This window comes from Cervus elaphus, chromosome 33 (genome assembly GCF_910594005.1).
Source record: "Cervus elaphus chromosome 33, mCerEla1.1, whole genome shotgun sequence".
In the NCBI taxonomy this organism is placed as follows: domain Eukaryota; kingdom Metazoa; phylum Chordata; class Mammalia; order Artiodactyla; family Cervidae; genus Cervus; species Cervus elaphus.
This window is the reverse complement of record NC_057847.1, coordinates 56,951,297-56,972,831: the sequence shown is the minus strand read 5'-3', so window position 1 is coordinate 56,972,831 and position 21,535 is coordinate 56,951,297. Positions and strand designations below refer to the sequence as shown.

Genomic DNA, 21,535 nt, shown 5'->3' with positions numbered 1-21,535 from the left:
TTACGTCTCTAGTAAGTGAAAAAGTCCTTAGAGACTTAATGTTAATTAGGCCCCTACTTAACCCATGAGAAAACATCTCTTCATTGAGTGTGACTCAAAATCAGGAGGAAGGCTAAAGGTGGGAAAATATACTCAATTCTCATGATATATTTTTGCCTACAATTGATCACCTTTTCTAAACACAAACCACATATATATGATAAAGCTGGTGTTCCTTCTATCTGGTGATAGAGTCCGGGGCACTTTACCTGAACAAGCAGACAAACATGTTCCTAATTTTCTTTTCTCAAGGCAGAAATATTTTGTTAAACCACTGACTCTGGAATCACAGTATCACTCAGTCATCTTGATCCTACCATTCTATGTCATTGTGTAAGGCCACAGAAGTAGAAGAAAATCCCTCTACTAAGGCAAATAACAGGTAGAGATCCAAACATACTTTTCCTTATTTCTAAGTCCACCACAGGTCATGCATTATTTAGGTATTTTAGAATACTTTATTTGGTTAAATTTAGAAATATTAAAAAGGCCAAAGTGGTACAATCAGTGCCCTACTGGCAAATTAAGAAATAAAAAAAAAAAGATTGCCACTTGAGATAAAGATGTGAAACTTGGAACAGCTGGAAACTTGAATTAGAACAGGAAAAGACAGAAATGTAAGCAACTATATCCCCTAAATCTCAGTCTGAATTATATGGTAATTTTTCCAAAAATCAACATATATTTAATGCCATTTTATTTTTGTACTGATATTTTGTTTTTAGTTGATCTCTTGTTTTACTAGTAACTATTATCCCTGTCTCCATTAAATCACAACTCCAGATTTTATTAGAGAACTCATTTATATTTCCATATGATCCATGTCATTGAAATATGTTTATGATATTCAAATTTGTATGATCACCTCTGAGGAAGTATTTGGCAATGTGATGATTTTCAGCCTTTAAAGAAGCTTAGTCACACATGTCTATCTGGAATTTTGTTTAAAATGTAATTAAAAAAAACTTGAATTAAAACTAAGGAGGACAGAATTAGGTTCTGGAAAATACAGTTTATTTCTGAAAAGAAAATTAAACTCTAACTTCTATTACCTTGTAATTCACTAATTTACCTTCTATTAACATCATCTTTAAAACTATACAATAATAAAAAGGAATACCTGTCACAGTCTTTAAATAAAAGTAAAATTTCTTCTTCTTATTATACATATGTTCATAACTGAAACTAAGAATCCATTGGTTTCTGATGCGGTCCTGCTAAGAGTTCAAGGCTAAGAAGGGAAATACGACCAAAGAAAAAAGACCTTTAACTTCTCAGTCTGAATCTGTCCACAGAGCCAGAGTAATTGGACATTACATTAGAAAGAAGGAAAGACCTAGCAACCTACTTGATCTATGCTTTCTCAACATCCTTTCCACTTTGAATTACCTTTCTAAATGAAGATTTACTCTTTTTCTAATGTATCTCTCCATCTCCGGTTTTGAGTCCAGGTTATTTCAGTCCAAATGTGGGAAAATGGCCGCCAGTAAGTTCTGTCAGGTCTCCAGACAAGTTGTGTTAAGCCTGTACATTGCTCACCATGCAATGTTTAAAAAGCTCAGTTTGAACACTTTATACACATAAAGATGTGGAGCTCCTCCTGAAAAACTGGAACTTTTGGTGACCGAGGACCTATCCAAAATGGCATCAATTTAGTGAGTCTGTCCAGATACCAGCTATGCATCTCCAGCTTTCTACAGTCCTTTCTACTCCTTATAGTTTTACTGACTCCAAAATGAAGGACAGGTTGCTCTGACAGTTTCGGTAAACAAATGTTTACATTCAACATGCTAGAATATGAGTTAGAGACTTCTGATTCAGTGGGTTCTTTCTCTATTACAAGTTGAAAACAGATTCACTTGACTGATAGCTTGAATCTGTTTCCACATCAGGACCCTTACCTTAATGCTCAACCTTTTCCTGTTTCTTTGTCTAACATTTTATCCCTGCTTCCCAAACCAATTAACTTTTTATAAGTTTTAAGATCTAGTTACACCCATCATGAGTATATAGGTAAACCCTTGACCACTGAAGAAGGTAGATTTTTAAAAAAGAAGGAAAATTATAGAAAGTTAATAGTATAACTTCATGGAAACAATATTAAGGGGACATTTCTCATGATACATTCTATTAAAATATTTGGTTGCAGAGGTTTTACTTCAAATAATCTTAGTATAAATAACAGTTCAGAGGGAACATGTTTTTATGTATGGTACCAATCTACTGTAACAAAGACTTCTCATTTGTCCTTTGCCCAAAAGCACTCTTTGCTAGGAAATACATGATTGTTTAAGAGACCAACTTCAGAGTCTAAATTTGTGTTTGTGTGTGTTTTACTTTTCATAGCATTTTTCAATAAAGCACAATAGTCACAGCTTTGAAATGCATATTGTATGTCTCTGGCAATAAAACTCATGTTTTCTCAGTAACTGATAAAGCTGGAGTTGAAAGACAAGACAGGTTATAGGTTCTCTTTGAACTTTCAATAAAACTATGAAAAATTCAGTTTTTCAGTTGCATTTTTCTGCAAATGGACTCACCACGGCAGTGTACTCCTTCATCATATCCATCTAAACAGTCCAGGACACCATTGCACAGTTGGGATAAATGAATACATTTGTTGGCACCAAGGCAAGCAATGTGATTCCAGGGGCACTTGATTTCTACCTCCTCAGGACCTGGAAAAATTATAGGAAGGAACACAGTGATTTGGGTTAGCTTAAGTTTTTCAACACCAAAACTAGTAAGCACAATAAATTGCTAGCATAAATTTATAAAACAAAACAATGAAAAATCCTACCAGAGAGCAGTATGGATTATCAGAGACATCAAAATTAGTTTATGTATTTAAAAAATTAAATTTTAAAAGCTGCATAGGAAATAAAATGTGCATTTTTCTCAAATAATGCATTAAAAACACAAGTATTCTTTTGACCCATAAATAGGCATGAATTGAAAATCTAAGGGTTGATTTGACTCATTGTTCTATCTCTTATCCTTAGATAAGTGGAAAAGATACTTAAACCATGTAAATTTCAACTACCTCAAATGTGAAATATATATAATGGCAACTTCTTGGCAGGGCTCTTTTTAGAATTATACCAGGTAACATGAACAAAAAGGTTTCAGTGGAATTTAAATGAATTGTGTCCACCTTAGAGTTATTTTATACTTTTAATCTTTAGGAATATGGATAACAGCTAGCTTTATTCTTCTATGTGGAGTCTTTTGTTTTTAAAAAAGCCTTAAAACTGAGTAACTATCATGCAACAGAATTTTCTAAAGAGCGGATAAACAGAGTGCATACATTTAGTTTACTTACTGGTGGTAACTGCACTTTATATAGTCATCCCTTGCATTTTTAAAGATATACTTAACTCAAAACACCAAGATGTTTCTTAAAGCTCATCAATTACAAGTCTTTATCAAACATTCACACTGTATATTGTTATATCCAATTTCAGGTTGCTAAAATTCCTATTTATACTTGTTTTACAGACATCCTCCAAATTTCCCATAATGATTTTTAATTTTGTCAAGCTCTCTTAAGCCCAAAGTATAGTCACAACATAGGACTGTAGTCATGTATTAATCTGACACTGATTATTGCAATAACCCCTGACACTGATTATTGCAATAACCCAGATTTTTCAGTCAAGACACACTTGTGATTTACAATCAATTTTGTCAATATCTGTTGGGCATTATTTAATCAGTTTAGCATTAGTTTTCTCATCTGTAAATGGAACTGCCAGCTGAGTCCACCTACTTGGGTTGCAAAGATCAATAGTCACTCACGGCAAAGCACTAGGCACTATGGGATGTAGTCTCAGAGGAGGAATTTCATATGTGTTAATCACGTAAATAAATGCAATGTAGTCAAGATTCTTGTAGAGGAGAATCTAGAGCCAGATTCTTGAGTCCAGTTTCTGGTTCTATTGGTTGAGTAACTTGGGTGAGTTATACTTTGTATACCAGGTTGTTACAGAAGTATTTTTTACTAGGATGTTACAAGAAGTATATCAAAAGTTCTTAGTATTTTTCCTGGCAAGCACTAAATAAGTGATTGATATTGATTTAGTTAATAATGTTCTAAGAAGGTGAGTTGCCTTTTGGTAAACACATATCTTATAACTTTCTTTTCTGTTTCAAGGCCCTAAAGAAAAAAAGAAAAGCTCAAAATATGTTTTACTTTATTTAGTGAGGCAGAATAATGACAATAATGCAAAGGCCAATCTAACATCTTCTAGGATGTGTAAAAATTATAAGAATTGCAGAAGATAGTTATATACTAGCACTAGAAAACTAAGAAAAAAGAAAGTAAACATATTATGTAAGAAAAAAAAAAAAAGAAAAAAAGCTGGAGTTACCAAAAGTAACATATGTTTTTTTGAAATGCCTTATCAAATATGAATTCTAGGTATACGTGATTTTCGTTTGATGCTAAAACAGCTTTCAACCATTTGTGTTTGGCAGATGTAAACAAATTTTTCTAATGTAATTTCACTAGCTAAAATGTTACTACTAGTAGATTCCCTGTATTCTTCATGTATATTATACAATTACTACTATACAAAGCTATTAGTTCTGTCAAATATAAGTGTACAACTCATTTTACTGAAACATGTCTCTGTAACTTGAGCATTAATATTTTACAAATATACTTCTCCATGTATATGTATATATGTATACACAGAAATTTAAAAATATATACATATTTAAATCCAAATTATAGGAACTAAAGCAAGTGAAACTCTTTTCACTGAGGGTTTCTACCTACCAAATCTTATATTTGAAAATTAATATAAATCCATTTTTAAAATAAAAATTTTAAATATAAATCATTTTTATAATTTATAAGGTTATCGTTACCATCTTTCTAAATTCCATATATATGTGTTAGTATGCTGTAATGTTCTTTATCTTTCTGGCTTACTTCACTCTGTATAAGGGGCTCCAGTTTCATCCATCTCATTAGGACTGGTTCAAATGAATTCTTTTTGATAATTTATAAACTAATACAGTTTTGAAAAGCTATGACCAGTAGTCACAAGAAAGCTTCCTTTTTGTTTAATTGATAAGCTGATTCTTAAAATTTAAAAAAATGCATCCTTGCATAAATGTCATGGTGTTTAGTACAGTTACATTTAGATCTCTGTAAAAATTTCAAAAATAACCCTACCAATGAACACTTTATAAACCAGGAGACTAAAAATCTTGAGTTAGAGACCAAAATTTACTAAGTAGTTCTAAAAAAAGCAAGATTTTTCTAAAAGCAACACATTTGTTGACTCAAATACATGTGAGTTTTCAATTTTAAGATTGTCAGATAACTGATGAACATGACAGAAGGAGTGAAATGCATATCTGGTATCAGGAAGAAAGGCTCAGCTATTTACATATTTTGAGAAAATAAGAAAAAAAGTCTGGATCTCTCAAAAGGAATATAATTCTTCCTACCAATAACATGTAAAGACAAAAGAGAAATTTGTTTAGAAAAATGAAAGAGGTAATTGGTTTCTTCATTGACGGGTTATAATTGCTTTCCTCATCTTTGATATGCTCTAGGCTTGGTTCCCATCAATGCTCAGTAACTGGTAGACAACTGCAAGATGGACTGCACTTTCATCAATTCTCCCCAAATTTTCATACCAAAATATATTAAGACAAAGAAAATTTGCAAGTTACACTGAAGTAAAGAGCAGAAACTATTCACAGAATTATTATAGAGGTTACCCCAGACCTTGAGGATTACTCTCAAAATTGAGGGAATCAATATTTTTAAGCTCTTTGACCAGCTCTGGTATACTTCAGTTGGAAAACTGCTAAAACCAGAATGCTGTTGCTATCTTTCTTGAAAAGGCAGTAAAGATGGGGCAGTTTGAAAAATAGCAGTGCTTGCCTCAAATTCTCAACTGAAACCAAGCAACATGGGTATACAGTGCAGGTGCTTTGGGGAATAATCCATCTTGATTCCCAATGAACATTTAAGAAGTAATGCTGTGTGTATCCCCTGAGGCTCCTTTAGTCCATCCTAAAATTAGAAAAGTCACCCTGATCACTACTTCTCCCTATATACCTGTGAGACAAGAAGCAGCATGGAAGCAGTATGGACTTCCCAGAATATGTCTATGTTGTACTAAATAATTCATCTCCTGAGGACTTTCGGGCACTCAACTTTTCACAACCAGCAATTATAATCTGGACACAGCAAAGAGGAGGGTCAGCGGCTATCAAATACATCCAGAATTATCTCTTTAATTGCTAATTATGAGGATTATGGGGGGATAAGAGAGAGGTGCTGTGATAATAGGGCAGCACATGAGAAATTTCAAAATAGTACAAACTCTTAAAATTTTAACAAGGATGGGAGTCCTAGCGAGAGAATCACTTCAGTTGTCAGTAATTCACATTTAGAAAACATTCCCAGTCCCTCAAACCTAATTTTAGGTAACCAGAGCAATATAGCAGAATTTAAAATATAGTAATTAAATATAAGACAGTAAAATCCTATTATGAGTAGGATTTAAAATGTGTAACACAGAAGAATAATATCCATATCCTAAATTTTTATAAGCTTTACCCAACTAGCTGAAATAGCTTCCAATTTTTTTAACTGAACCTCATTTTACAAATAAACCTTCTAGTATAAGGCAAGATAGCATGATTCATCTGCATGTTCTTGAATGTTCAAATTATTTTTAAACATTAACATCTACTCTGTTCAGAAAAAAAAGTGATAATGGAAGACATAAATCTCATCAAATGTCCTTTCTGACTAATAATTGAGATGGTGCATTTTATGAAGGAGTGGAGCTTTCTTTTTAAAATGACAGATATGGTTAAATATCTGCCCTTGTCACTACACCATCACATCTTAGCAAGATCTGTATCAATTCTTCCTCTAAAGTCTAACCTTCTCAGGCTTTTCTTGTGGCTCAGACAGTAAAGAATCTGCCTGAATGCAGAAGACCTGGGTTCAACCCCTTTGTCGGGAAGATCTCCTAGAGCAGAGAATGACAACCCACTCCAGTATTCTCGCCTGGAGAATTCCATGGACAGAGGAGCCTGATGGGCTACCGTCCACGGGATCACAAAGAGTTGGACACAACTGAGTGGCTAACACACACACACACACAGACACACACACCTTACACGATGTCACATTACACTTTGGGGGTTTGGTCCTATCAGTACGTGCTGTTTTGTTTAATTGTATTTCCCATGTCTATCTTTCTGATAGTTCTAACTTCTGTCTGCAATCTCATTCAGTTTATTCTAAACCTACCCTCAAGAATAAATTTGCTTTTTCTGACTGAATGTTTCTTGAGGTGATATATATGTATTTAAACTGTTAAACTGCACCTGCTGCATTCCCTCTTACTCCAGCCTCTGCTTCCAACCCTGTGGAGCTTCTCCCCAGGTTCTCCTGATGGTACCACTAACAGTAAAGCCAGAGGCATACAGCATCCTTCAAAAGCTGAGCAGACTTCTGCTCTCTTAGTCATACTTACCACCGTTATTGTTCATGCACTGAAAACTCTTGTCACATTACTGTTATTTATACCATTCCATGAACACACTTAGATGCATTTCATAGATCCTTTTTTAATAAAATTCCCTTTCTCTTCAGTAAGGGAACATTTAGTTCCGTTAACATTTAGTATACTGCCTGATACAGAATAAACAATGTTCAATATTCAGTTGGTGAATGAAGTTTCTAGCAACTGAACTTTCTTTAAAATACTAGAAGTTACCTTTTTAAAATCATCAGTGCATTCTCAGAATTGATTTCACAAAACAAAACAAATTTCACCCAAAGACTTCCGTCAAGCTCTTGATATTTCTAATTATTGACCACATGAAATCTAAACTCCTTGTTTCATGGAGTTTAAACTCCTGATTTCAGTTTAAACTCCTGATTTCATGTTCTAGTTGAAATTTAATTAGCATTGTTTACAATTAATCACCATTACATTATATACAGTTATTTTCAGTACTTACACTCTATACAGTCGACTCATTGGAAAAGTCCCTGATACAGGGCAAGATTGAGGGCAGAAGGAGAAGGAGGCATCAGAGGATGAGATGGCTGGATGGCATCACCTTTGCAATGGACATGAACTTGGGCAAGCTCCGGGAGATGGTGAGGAACAGGGAGGGTGGGCATGCTTCAGTTCATGGGGTCACAAAGAGTCGGATGCAACTCGAAGAATGAACAACAACATACTCTATTGATTCTTTTTTATCATTCAACTCCCTAAAATACACCAAATTTTTCCACATATAAATTTTTTGATATGTAATACAATCATGTGAAAACCATCTCTTTTTCACCCACCCACTAAAATCCTTCAAGATCTGGCCTATCAAGTTTCTGCTGTGAAGAAAAATAGGAAATAGTGGAAAGGTTATGTGGTTTAGAGAAAAAAAGCTTGAATTACAGTTTTTATCTGCCATGTATTAGATGCCTTATTGCCAAATTCAGACTTAGATTGAAGAAAATAGAGAGACCTACTAGACCATTCAGGTATGACCTAAATCAAATCCCTTACAATTATACAGTGGAAGTGAGAAATAGATTTAAAGACTAGATCTGATAGACAGAGTGCCTGATGCACTATGGACTGAGGTTCATGACACTGTACAGGAGACAGAGATCAAGGCCATACCCAAGAAAATGAAATGCAAAAAAGCAAAATGGCTGTGTGAAGAGGCCTTACAAATAGTGGTGAAAAGAAGAGAAGCAAAAAGCAAAGGAAAGATATAGCCATTTGAATGCAGAGTTGCAAAGAATAACAAGAGATAAGAAAGCCTTCCTCAGTGATCAATGCAAAGAAATAGAGAAAAACAATAGAATGGGAAAGACTAGAGATCTCTTCAAGAAAATTAGAGATACCAAGGGAATTTTTCATGCAAAGATGGACTCAACAAAGGACAGAATTGGTATGGACCTGACAAAGAGAAGATATTAAAAAGAGGTGGCAAGAATACACAGAAGAACTGTACAAAAAAGATCTTCATGATCCAGATAATCACGATGGTGTGATCACTCACCTAGAGCCAGATATCCTGGAATGTGAAGAAAAGTGGGCCTTAGGAAGCATCACTATGAACAAAGCTAGTGAAGGTGATGGAATTCCAGTTGAGCTATTTCAAATCCTAAAAGATGATGCTGTGAAAGTGGTGCACTCAATATGCCAGCAAATCTGGAAAACTCAGCAGTGGGCATAGGACTGGAAAAGGTCAGTTTTCATTCCAATCCCAAAGAAAGGCAATGCCAAAGAACGCTCAAACTACTGCACAATTGCACTCATCTCACATGCTAGTAAAGTAATGGTCAAAATTCTCCAAGTCAGGCTTCAACAATACATGAACTGTGAACTTCCAGATGTTCAAGCTGGTTATAGAAAAGGCAGAGGAACCAGGGGTCAAATTGACAACATCCACTGGACCATTGAAAAAGCAAGAGAGTTCCAGAAAAACATCTATTTCTGCTTTATTGACTATGCCAAAGCCTTTGACTGTGTGGATCACAATAAACTGTGGAAAGTTCTGAAAGATATGGGAATACCAGACCACCTGACCTGCCTCTTGAGAAATCTGTATGCAGGTCAGGAAGCAACAGCTAGAACTGAACATGGAACAGCAGACTGGTTTCAAAAAGAAAAAGGAGGTCATCAAGGCTGTATATTGTCACCCTGCTTATTTAATTTACATGCAGAGTACATCATGAGAAACGCTGGTCTGGATGAAGCACAAGCTGGAATCAAGACTGCCGGGAGAAATATCAATAACTTCAGATATGCAGATGACACCACCCTCATGGCAAAAAGTGATGAAGAGGCTCTTGCCTCTTGATGAAAGTGGAAGAGGAGAGTGAAAAGTTGGTTTAAAGCTCAACATTCAGAAAACTAAGATCATGGCATCTGGTCCCATCACTTCATGGCAAACAGATGGGGAAACAGTAGAAACAGTGGCTGAGTTTATTTTTCTGGGCTCCAAAATCACTGCAGATGGTGATTGCAGCCATGAAATTAAAAGATGCTTACACATTGGAAGGAAAGTTATGACCAACCTAGATAGCATATTAGAAAGCAGAGACATTACTTTGTCAACATAGTTCCATTTAGTCCAGGCTATGGTTTTTCCAGTGGTCATGTACGGATGTGAGAGTTGGACTATAAAGAAAGTTGAGCACCAAAGAATTGATCTTTTTGAACTGTGGTGTTGGAGAAGACTTTTGAGAGTCCCTTGGACTGCAAGGAGATCCAACCAGTCTATCCTAAAGGAGATCAGTCCTGAGTGTTCATTGTAAGTGTTCAACTGATATTGAAGCTGAAACTCCAATACTTTGGCCACCTGATGAAAAAAGCTGACTCATCTGAAAAGACCTTGATGCTTGGAAAGATTGAAGGCGGGAGGAGAAGGGGACAGCAGAGGATGAGATGGTTGGATGGCATCACTGACTCAATGGACATGAGTTTGAGTAAACTCCAGGAGTTGGTGATGGACATGGAGGCATGGAGTGCTGCAGTTCATCTGTTCACAGAGTCAGACGAGACTGAGAGCCTGAACTTAAGTGAACTGAAGTAGTTAACCTCCCTGAAATTCTTCTTTTGCATTTGAAAAACATGAGTAATATTAGTGCCTACATCACATGATTTTCATAAGGATCACATGATCATAATTTGAAGAATTATTTGAAACTCAAGTTCTATTAAAGTCTAGTATTGATGAAAACACAAAAAGAGGAACATAAGAATCATTTCTATTGATTGGCGCCCTTGCAATATTTGACCCTTGAATGTTGAATCTTGTGAAGATGTTTTATTTCTAAAAATTAAGACTGCATCATTTCTAAGACTTTGTGACAACTGCCTTAAATATGGAAGCTTTCAAACTACACTACAAACCTACAACAACCAAAAAAGTACATTACTGGCACTAAAATCAAAAACAAACAAAGAAACAAAAAATCACCAATGGAATAGAAAAGAGAGCCCAGAAATTAACCCACAACTATATATGGGCAATCAATATATGACAAAAGAGGCAAAAACATACATGAGATAAAGGCAACTTCTATGACAGTGTTAGGACAAACTGGACAGTTACGTACAGAAGAATCAACCTGGTCTACTTTCTCACACCTTGCACGCAAATAAATTCAAAATGGATCAAAGACCTAAATGTAAGGCCTGAAACCATAAAACTTCTAAAAGAAAACATAGGCTATATGCTGTCTCACATCAGCCTTTAGCAATATTTTTTTGAACATGTCCCCTCAAGCTAGGGGGAAAAAAATAAACAAATGGACCACATCAACCTAAAATCTTTTGTATAGTGAAGGAAACTAGCAACAAAACAAAAAGACCACCTACGAAGTGAGAGGAAATATTTGCAAAATATATCTCCAATAAGGAATTAATATCCAAAATATAAAATGAGCTCATGCAACTCAACATCAGAAAAATAAACCACCTGGTTAAAAAATGGATAGAGGTTCTGAATAGACAGCTTTTCAAAGAAAACGTATTGATGGTCAAAAGGCATATGAAAAGATGCTCAACTTCACTATTCAGAAAAATACAAATCAAAACCACAATACAATGTTACCTCATATCTGTGAGAAGGACCAGAGCTTTAAAAAAAAAAAAAAAACTAACAACAAATGTTGGCAAAGATGTGGAGAAAAGAGAACCCTCAGATATGGTACATATACAATGGAATATTAGTCGTAAAAAAGAATGAAATTATGCCATTTGAAGTAACATGGTTGGACCTACAGACTAAGTGAAGTAAATCAGACAGAGAAAGACAAATGTCATGTTATCCCTACATGTGGAACCTAAAAATATATATATACAAATGAACTTAATTTACAAAATTAAAACAGACTCACTGACTTTGAAAACAAACTTATGGTTACCAAAGGGGAAACATGGCAGGGAGGGATAAATTAGGAGTTTGAGATGGACAAATATACACTATTATATATAAAGGACCTACTGTGTGTGTGTGTGTGTATATATATATATATATGGACCTACTGTGTATATATACATATATATATATATATAAATATATATATACGGACCTACTGTATGGTACAGAGAACTCTAATCAGTATATGTAATAACATATAAGTGAAGAGAATCTGAAAAAGAATGGATATATGTATATGTTAAAATGAATCACTTTGCTTTATATCAGAAACTAATACAACACTGTAAATCAACTCTAATATAAAATGCAATTTAGAATACAGAACTTTATACACTGTGATATTCACTTCATGATGTATGTAAATCAAATCATTTTGCTGTATGCCTTAAATTTATACAGTGCTGGATGTCAATTATATATTAATAAAACCATGAAAAATATAACCAAATTAAAATATCTTTAACTTTCCTAGAATCTTTTTTAAAAAAATAGTGTCTTTAAGCAATGTACAGGGATTTCTGGAATACTACTAATGTGATTGCAAATACTTAAACTTTTCATCTCTATTAAATAAAAAGCTTTTAAAAGAATGCATTTATATACAATTATATCCATTTTCCTGGAAATACTACAGACAATCATCTTTTAAAGAGAAAAGGTGATTTTTATGCAATTAAGTGTATGGAAATAGTACATTGTAACATCTATTATAATTTTCACAACTGAGAAATCAAAATAGTTAGCAGCATATAGGATGCTTATGGAAACTGTAAAGCAGGTACTAAACACATTATTTGCTCCATGTTATTTGGGGGAAACAAGCACATAATGTAAATGTATTTAATATCATATATCTGTTTAATATTAAGCATGATATCAGATTGCATGATGTCTTTACAATTGTAATACAACTTTCCTAGATCTATATTTCATAAGATACTACTTTTATTTTCAGGGATAATTTATCTTTGCTTATGAGCTACTTCACCTGATAGACTGATATTTTAATTTAAATAGAAAGGATGAAAGAAATTTATATTATTTCAAAGAAATATTATTTATAGTATTTTTAGAGAAAATTAAAATTGGGTTTATGAGTTTCAACTTCTAAACAAATAATATTAATTGATATAATTTGTTAGAGTAATCTTTATGATTAAAATCAAGGATACAGGAATGTGAATAAAAACCTCTAAAGATACATGTGCACTCTCTCTACCAGTAACTCACTCAAGTTAATTTCTTTGTAAAAGAGGTTCCAGTAATGGTTTGTGTGTTTACATATTCCAAATGGATGTTGTGAAGATTCAAGAACTGGAAGAGATGTAAGGGTGATTGATTTTGTCCAGCTGCACTACCCCAAACCATCTCTGACACCTGTCCTATTTTTAAAGGCCTTGGGGAAGGACATTTTGCAGCTTTGATAACTTCTAAGGTTTAAAAATCCTTTTTCTTTAGTCCTTACTCTTCAGAATTCTCAGTATAGGAAAATTCCTTACATCTAATGTACACAGCTTTATTTATATATGTAATGTATGAAAAGCATGCCTGCTCACCTACGGAAGATTATGCAATATTAAAGCAATTCTGCTACAACCAAAGATGCCACTGTGTCTGCTATTATGAGTATGAATAAACAGGTGATTAGTTAAGATTCTTACTAAAAACTTCTGTATCATATCTGGAAAAACTGTTATGTTAAGATAGAGAGCTCTGTATTTCTCTGTGTGTGTGCACTGCTAACTTTAGAATATATCAAATGAATTTTATTAATTTGACTGTCAACCTCTGAATCCAACAAATAAATATAGGTTAAGTCATAACATTCTCTTGCACTAAAACTGTGAACATTTAGAATGCAGTCAAAACTGGTAAATGAAAATATTGTTGGACATAACCAAAGCATTGGTACCATTAATTACAGCTTTTGAAATAACTTTATCAGGCCAATGGACTGTCTTGCTTTATGACTATCCAATTAAAGGGCCAATAGATAAGAAAATAAATGAAATCACTGTTTTATGAGTGACTTTCATTGTAGCATTGCCATTTGTTAACCCCAGTGCTAACAGGGGAAATTGCTTGGATGATTAAAATGTTGTTGTCATTTAGGTATTTTAAATGCTCTTTTATTTCTCTCCATGTATCTATTCTTTATATTTTCTTTATATTTATTTTCTTTATATTTATTTATATTCTTTACATTTATTTGATCTCTGATCAGCCCCACTCTCTGTCAAAAGGTCTAGAAATGTGCTTTTTCTTCCTTCCACCTCTGTTAAAACACACTTACATTTTTTTTTTTAATCTGTTAGAGTCTTTCTCTTTGCTAGCCAACCTAAATACTAAGTGCTACTTCTTAGAGGTAATATATTTACATTTAAACAAGATTCTCACAGAAACAATAGATTAATTCCAAAGACTGGGATTTTAGACTTTTTATTAAAATGACAAAGGTACATTTGCTTGAGAGAAAGGAGATACTTCTTTTTTTTTCTTTTTTTGTTTATTTTTATTAGTTGGAGGCTAATTACTTTACAATATTGTAGTGGTTTTTGTCATACATTGACATGAATCAGCCATGGATTTACATGTGTACCCCATCCCAATCCCCCCTCCCACCTCCCTCTCTACCCAATCCCTCTGGGTCTTCCCAGTGCACCAGGCCCGAGCACTTGTCTCATGCATCCAACCTGGGCTGGTGATCTGTTTCACCCTAGATAATATACATGTTTCGATGCTGTTAAAAAGATACTTCTTCATTGATTGATACACACATCATATTTCTTCATTGATTGATACACACATCATATTTCTTGGCAATCATATTGATTTGTACTTGACTCTCAACTGAATGAATATGTATTTAATGAATGAATGAATATGTATTAATCAATGAACCACAAAAAAGATGCTTGTCTACCAACAGTTTGCAGAAGTTCTACTGAGTCCTCAAGAAGTAAAATACATTCCAGTCATACCTTAAAACTTTTGAGAATAAAAGATTTACTCAGTTTGCAGATAAGATAACCAAGGAAGCAGAAGATGAAATGTTCCATTTGGGAGTATCTTTCTTTCTGAAATATAGGTAGAAGATAAGTATTTCTCCTTTAAAGCCAGTGCGTTTTCCTCTTGTTCTCTGGGGTCCACCTATTGTAAGCAGGTGACAGTTCCTAATGGCAGTTCGAATTTCAGAGCAGTGTGGAAAGCCTACTCAATTTGAAACAGGGATGACTCCCTGGTAGAAAGCATGCTAAAAGACAGATGCCTACTGAAAAACAAAACAAAGAAAAAGTGCCAAAATCAGATCGTTCTACACATCCTCCAGAGGAAGGGGATCTTACTATGACAAAGGGACAGTGAGTAGGAACAGCCAACTGGCTCATCCATATGTCAGGACAGCTGAAAGCCTTTCAACCGTTCATTCCACACATGTGTTAGAGATTGCTTCTGAGCCAACCTCTATGCACACTGAGCCATGGTTATTGTCGCTCTTAACAGCAATTCCTTGCTTGCTTTTTCTTAGAAATCTGTAAAGGAAGACTTTCTTCCTCTGTAGGCTAAGATAATAAAAGGTTAGATGCAAGTCCCCAGTTAAGGTCTAAAAACCAAAGGCAGGTTAACGTCAGGAGATAATAGAAGAAAAGATTTGGTGATATGTTGCCCAAATGATAATAGTCAAAGATCAAGGAATTCTAAATATATAAATCATTCAGAACTCTTGAAAGACATTAAGTTCTCCCCAAAACCAGTAAACAACAAAGCCAACATTTGTTGAGTAAATATATAAGACAACTAGTAAATGTGTCTCTATACTTTTGTTCAGATTAAGGACAATTAATAACTATTTTGAGGATCTTCTTGGTGACAAGCATCATTTTTCATCCAATTAACTCTTCACTATAATTCAAGTAATACAAAAACAGCTCCACAAAAACTAGAGAACAAACTTTTTGATTTTACAGGGCTCCCTCAAGACAACATTAAATTATACATACTGACTTAAAAAGAAAACTATCTTTCTGATTTAGAGAAAAGTTTGCTTCATGACCCCTGGTCAAACAACCCAGATTCACTGTGATGCATGTAATAAAAAGTAGAAACACCTTTCCTAATTTCACTGGTACATTTATTAAAACAAAAGTTATTTAATAAGAGTTATTCACTCATTATTCCATTTGAGGGAAAACCTAATATTTAGTTAGAAGGGATGGATAAGAGAAAAACAGACAAGGGAGAAGAGGAATAAACATATGCCTTGAATTACTCCATCACATTTTTAAAAGAAATTCTTTGCTGAGCATGAAAATAAACAATTGTTTGAGAGACCTGATTAGCATACAAATGGTTTTAGTGAGAGAGACTGGTTAGAGCATGTATAGCTAATAGTCTTTCACTAGAAGAACCATGTCATATGACATGGTGATTTTTATATAAGCCAATTTATACTTGAGAGGAAGACAGAATGTTAAACAGCCCAATTTAAAAGTCATAGAATGGTAGAGACATTCTTAAATTTAACAAGGTTGAATCATTGGTAGATACATTGCATATTTCAGACCAAAAGTGAAATACTATTGATGAAAGATATTCTTTAAAATTTGATTTTTATGTCATTTAAAATTATGCTAACTCAGAAAATGATTATAGGAGTCACTTTAAATGAAAATAAATTCCTTTACTGCATCCTCTGAAAGCAGCATTATATTATTGGATAATTGCTGTTTATTGAGTACTTCCTATGTTCCAGCTTCTGTAAACACAGAGGTAAGCACATAATGTCCATTATCTTATTAAATTCTTACAAGAATATCATGTATTAGATATTATAATTGCTACTATACAAATGAGACTGAAGACTGCAGAGGTTAAATACCTTCCTCAGGGTCACAGAGTTGGAAATGCTATTCTTTGAATTCATGTCTCATATCTTCTAAAACTTGTTTCTTTACTATTATCTTAAATTGTGCAACAATCTCAATCCCATGTAACATAGAAACAGATGAGGCATGCCGCCTAATTATGCATCTCTGTCTGTTTCTCCTTCTTTGTGATGAAGGATCTTGAAGAAAAGGGAAGAAAATCATATTAAAAGGTTGTGAAGCTATCCCACATAAATACTTAAACAATTCTTACAGTCAGGGGTGATACCTGAATATTTAACAACAGAAGAAATAGAGGCTACAGCTTCTACAAGGAGCCACAAGCAGGTAACTTGAGGGGAATCTTGGCCAGGTGTCCAGCCCTGTTTGACTAGGGAGAGAGAGGTAGGGATGGGAAGACAAAGGGGAGGAAGGATAGGCTGAGGGGCAGGTGAGTAGGCTGAGGTGTGCTAGGATAGCTGATTTCTTTGCCCACTTTGGCCTGAAGGAGCATGGGGTTTGTGGGGTTCCAACAAGGCACCAAATAGCAACAGTTAAGAATCAGAATAGAAGCATTCCAATATTTTATAAACCAGTACTGTTGTGCCATGCATATACAACTAAATATCTGTTGTACTTAGAGGAATTTGTCTTGTCTGTCCCTTTAGTTATGTCCAATTCTTTGCAACCCTAAGGACTGCAGCCCACCAGGTTCCTCTGCCCATAGGATTCTCCAGGCAAAAATACTGGAGTCAGTTGCCATGCCCTCCTCCAGGGGATCTTCCTGACCCAGGGATCAAATCTTCATCTCTTATGCTTCTGTATTGACAGGCAGGTTTTTACCACTAGCGCCACTTTTCCAACAAATTGTAACCGTAAACATGGTTCCGTATGCTTGGTCTTGATGACAGAATCCTTATTCACTATGTTTCTAGGTTGTATTCATTAAATACAAAGTGGTTTTCAGTGGTACATATTGCTAAGGTAAAGCTCAAGTCTTCTAAAAGATCATCATTCTAAACCATACCCCCAATCCCCACTTTGAACTATTTGACCAGTCTTTCAACGTGTGCTTATTTCTGCTTTGGTGGAGCATCTTTTGGAACAAATAGGTGGACCACTTGTCAATTGCTGCCTCTTTCTGGTAAAGTCCAGCTACTTCTGCCACTCAGCTTCAGGGCTTGGTTAGTTTGGCAGGATGGAGTACTACAGGAAGGAGGCCAATATCACAAGTTCAAATACCATATGGTAAAATTATCTCTTTCCATTTTTCAGCCACAGGTTTTACCTCCTAACATCTGCTACTCATACTCTCTTCTATCCATCATATTAATTTCTTCTTCATTCTAGAGCTGACACAGTACAAGTCTATAGCTTTGAAGCAACACAAACCCCTAAAGGGAAAAATGGACACACTAAGGATCAAAATGCATATTTTAAAAGATAGAGTCTTAGCCAGGCTTGAGTTTGAGTTCAACATGCCAACACAAAATACTCAGCCAGATTCTCCCTGGGAGGCCCTATAGGGGTTCGCTGCAGAACCTTTTGGTGTTCTAACTGTTCTAACTGTTTTGCTTTGTTAAATAGCACCTAGGCTCTCCATAATTTCCTCATGGAAATCATCTTCTGGCAATAGCTCTGTCGCTACATTTTATAAAAACAACTCCTCTTACTGCATTCTGGAGGTGTAAGTTTATGCCCAGTGAAAGAAGAATACAGAAAACAGTGCGACTGAATTTGAAACACAAATTAATACACATAATGGCAACATTAGCAATACAAATTACCTTTGCAATGAGGTCATGCATGCTTAGTCACTAAGTCATGTCCAACTCTTTTGCACCCCCATGAGTAATAGCCCACTAAGCTCCTCTGTGAGAAATGCTGGGCTGGAAGAAACACAAGCTGGAATCAAGATTGCTGGGAGAAGTATCAATAACCTCAGATATGCAGATGACACCACCCTTATGGCAGAGAGTGAAGAGGAACTGAAAAGCCTCTTGATGAAAGTGAAAGAGGAGAGTGAAAAAGTTGGCTTAAAGCTCAGCATTCAGAAAACTAAAATCATGGCATCTGGTCCCATCACCTCATGGCAAATAGATGGGGAGGCAGTAGAAACAGTGTCAGACTTTATTTTGGGGGGCTCCAAAATCACTGTGGATGGTGATTGCAGCCATGAAATTAAAAGATGCTTACTCCTTGGAAGGAAAGTTATGACCAACCTAGATAGCATATTAAAAAGCAGAGACATTACTTTGCCAACAAAGGTCTGTCTGGTCAAAGCTATGGTTTTTCCATTGCTCATGTATGGATGTTAGAGTTGGACTGTGAAGAAAGCTGAGCACCAAAAAATTGATGCTTTTGAACTGTGGTGTTGGAGAAGACTCTTGAGAGTCCCTTGGACTGCAAGGAGATCCAACCAGTCCATTCTAAAGGAGATCAGTCCTGGGTGTTCATTGGAAGGACTGATGCTGAAGCTGAAACTCCAATACTTTGGCCACCTGATGTGAAGAGTTGACTCATTGGAAAAGACCCTGATGCTGGGAGGGATTGGGGCCAGGAAGAGAAGGGGATGACAGAGGATGAGATGGCTGGATGGCATCACTGACTCGATGGACATGAGTTTGAGTAAACTCTGGGAGTTTGTGATGGACAGGGAGGCCTGGTGTGCTGCGATTCATGGGGTTGCAAAGAGTCGGACACGACTGAGCTACTGAACTGAACTGAACTAAACTGAAGCTCCTCTGTCCGTGGAATTCTCTAGGCAAGAATACTGGAGTGGGTTGCCATTCCCTTCTCCAGGGGATCTTCTTGACCCAGGGATCAAACCTGCTGCTCCTAGATTCTTTATCACTAACACCACCTGGGAAGCTCCCATAATAGGTCACATGCCAACAAACCCATCTAAAGTTGAATATCATTAACTTACCAAACATCAAAGCTTAGCCTGGCCTATCTTAAATGTGCTCAGAATACTTATATTCGCATGTGCTTAGTCATTCAGTCGTGTCTGACTCTGCAACCCTGTGGACTAGAGCCCACCAGCTCCTCTGTCCAAGGGCTTTCCATGCCCTCCTCCAGAGGATCTTCCCAACCCAGTGATCGAACCCAGGTATTGCACATTGCAGGTGGATTCTTTACCATCTGAGTCACCAGGGAAACCCAAGAATACTGGAGTGGGTAACCTATCTCTTTTCCAAGAGATCTTCCCAACCCAGGAATTGAACCAGCACCTCCTGCATTGCAGGCAGATTCTTCACCTGCTGAGCTATACAGATGGGCAAAATCATTTCCAAAAAGCTTATTTCATACTAAAGTGTTGACTATCTCAGTAATTTACTGAAACTGTACTGAAAGTGAAAAATAGAATGGTTTTCTGGGTACAGAATAATTGTAAGTTGCTTACCCAAATGATCACAGCATGCTGCCACTGCCCAGCATCAAAAGAAAGTATATACTTCTTATTGCTAGTCCAGGGAAAGATTAACACTCAAAGTATGTTTTCAGTTTCTACTCAAATGTGTATTGCTTTCTCATCATTGTAAGTTTGAAAAATCCTAAGTTGAACCATCACAAATCAGGGACTGTTTGTAATGTTAATGAAACCAACCTACTAAATGATACCTGAAAGGTTTGAAAAAATTAATGAACTAGTGAGGTCTACTATTTGGATGGGCTTCCCAGGTGGCACTAGAGGTAAAGAACCCACATGCCAATGTAGGAGAAATGAGATGTGGGTTTGATCCCTGGGTCGGGAAGATGCTCTGAAGTGGCAACCTACTTCAATATTCTTGCCTGAACAATCCCATGGACAGAGGAGCCTAGAGGGCTACAGTCCATAGGGTGGCAAAGAGTTGGACTTGATTGAAGCAACTTAGCACTCATGTACAACACATGTGCAAATACCACTGTATCAACATTTTAGTGAGTCTCATCTCCACCAAATCTTTTTGTTGCTGTTTTATATTTTCAAAGAAAACCATTGATTCATTTTCTTTTCATCTGCCCTCTCTGACCTTCATACCCATGGTAATGAAAATAAAAATGGCCAATGGGACTTGAAACAGAAAGGAAGAGGACAAAAAGTTCAACAGAAGTGTGAGCAATGGAAAATCAGGCATTGGGTAAGAGAAGAGACCAAGCTTTTATCTGACCCTAAATTTATAACATGGCTTTTAAAGTTGGTCTTTCCTGTAGACGTTTTAACAGGGACATGAAAATGAAAATCTTTCAAAAGCACTTCTTTTTTTTCACTTTTAATACTTATTTTCTAAATTAAACAATCCATCTGTTGGTTCAATAACTTTACTACATGGACTCTGAAAGCCTGTCAAAGATAGGCTTTTTCAGACTTACACAGACACATAATAATTTAGTGAAATAATAATATTCTATTAAAGCAAAACTATATATATGTATTATAAATATAATGTATATGTATTATAAATATTATATATATATAAATAAATATATATATATATATATATAAACACACATGTATACACATATATATGGAGAAGGAAATGGCAACCCACACCAGTATTCTTGCCTAGAGAATCCCATGGACATAGGAGCCTGGTGGGCTACAGACCATGGGATCACAAAGAGTCAGACATGACTTAGTGACTAAACAACAACATATATATACAAATATATAACTTTCAGAAAATATATAAATCCTTTAC

The 21,535-nt window shown here is 35.4% G+C and overlaps 1 protein-coding gene across 1 annotated transcript in view; it reads right to left on the bottom strand.

The window, feature by feature from the left end:
* Positions 1–21,535, bottom strand: part of LRP1B (LDL receptor related protein 1B) — a 2,070,284-nt gene that overhangs the window by 1,377,557 nt on the left and 671,192 nt on the right. The window contains exon 3 of the mRNA XM_043894665.1: positions 2,580–2,717. Coding sequence (XP_043750600.1) covers positions 2,580–2,717 — 138 coding nt within the window. The remainder of the gene's footprint in view (positions 1–2,579; positions 2,718–21,535) is intronic.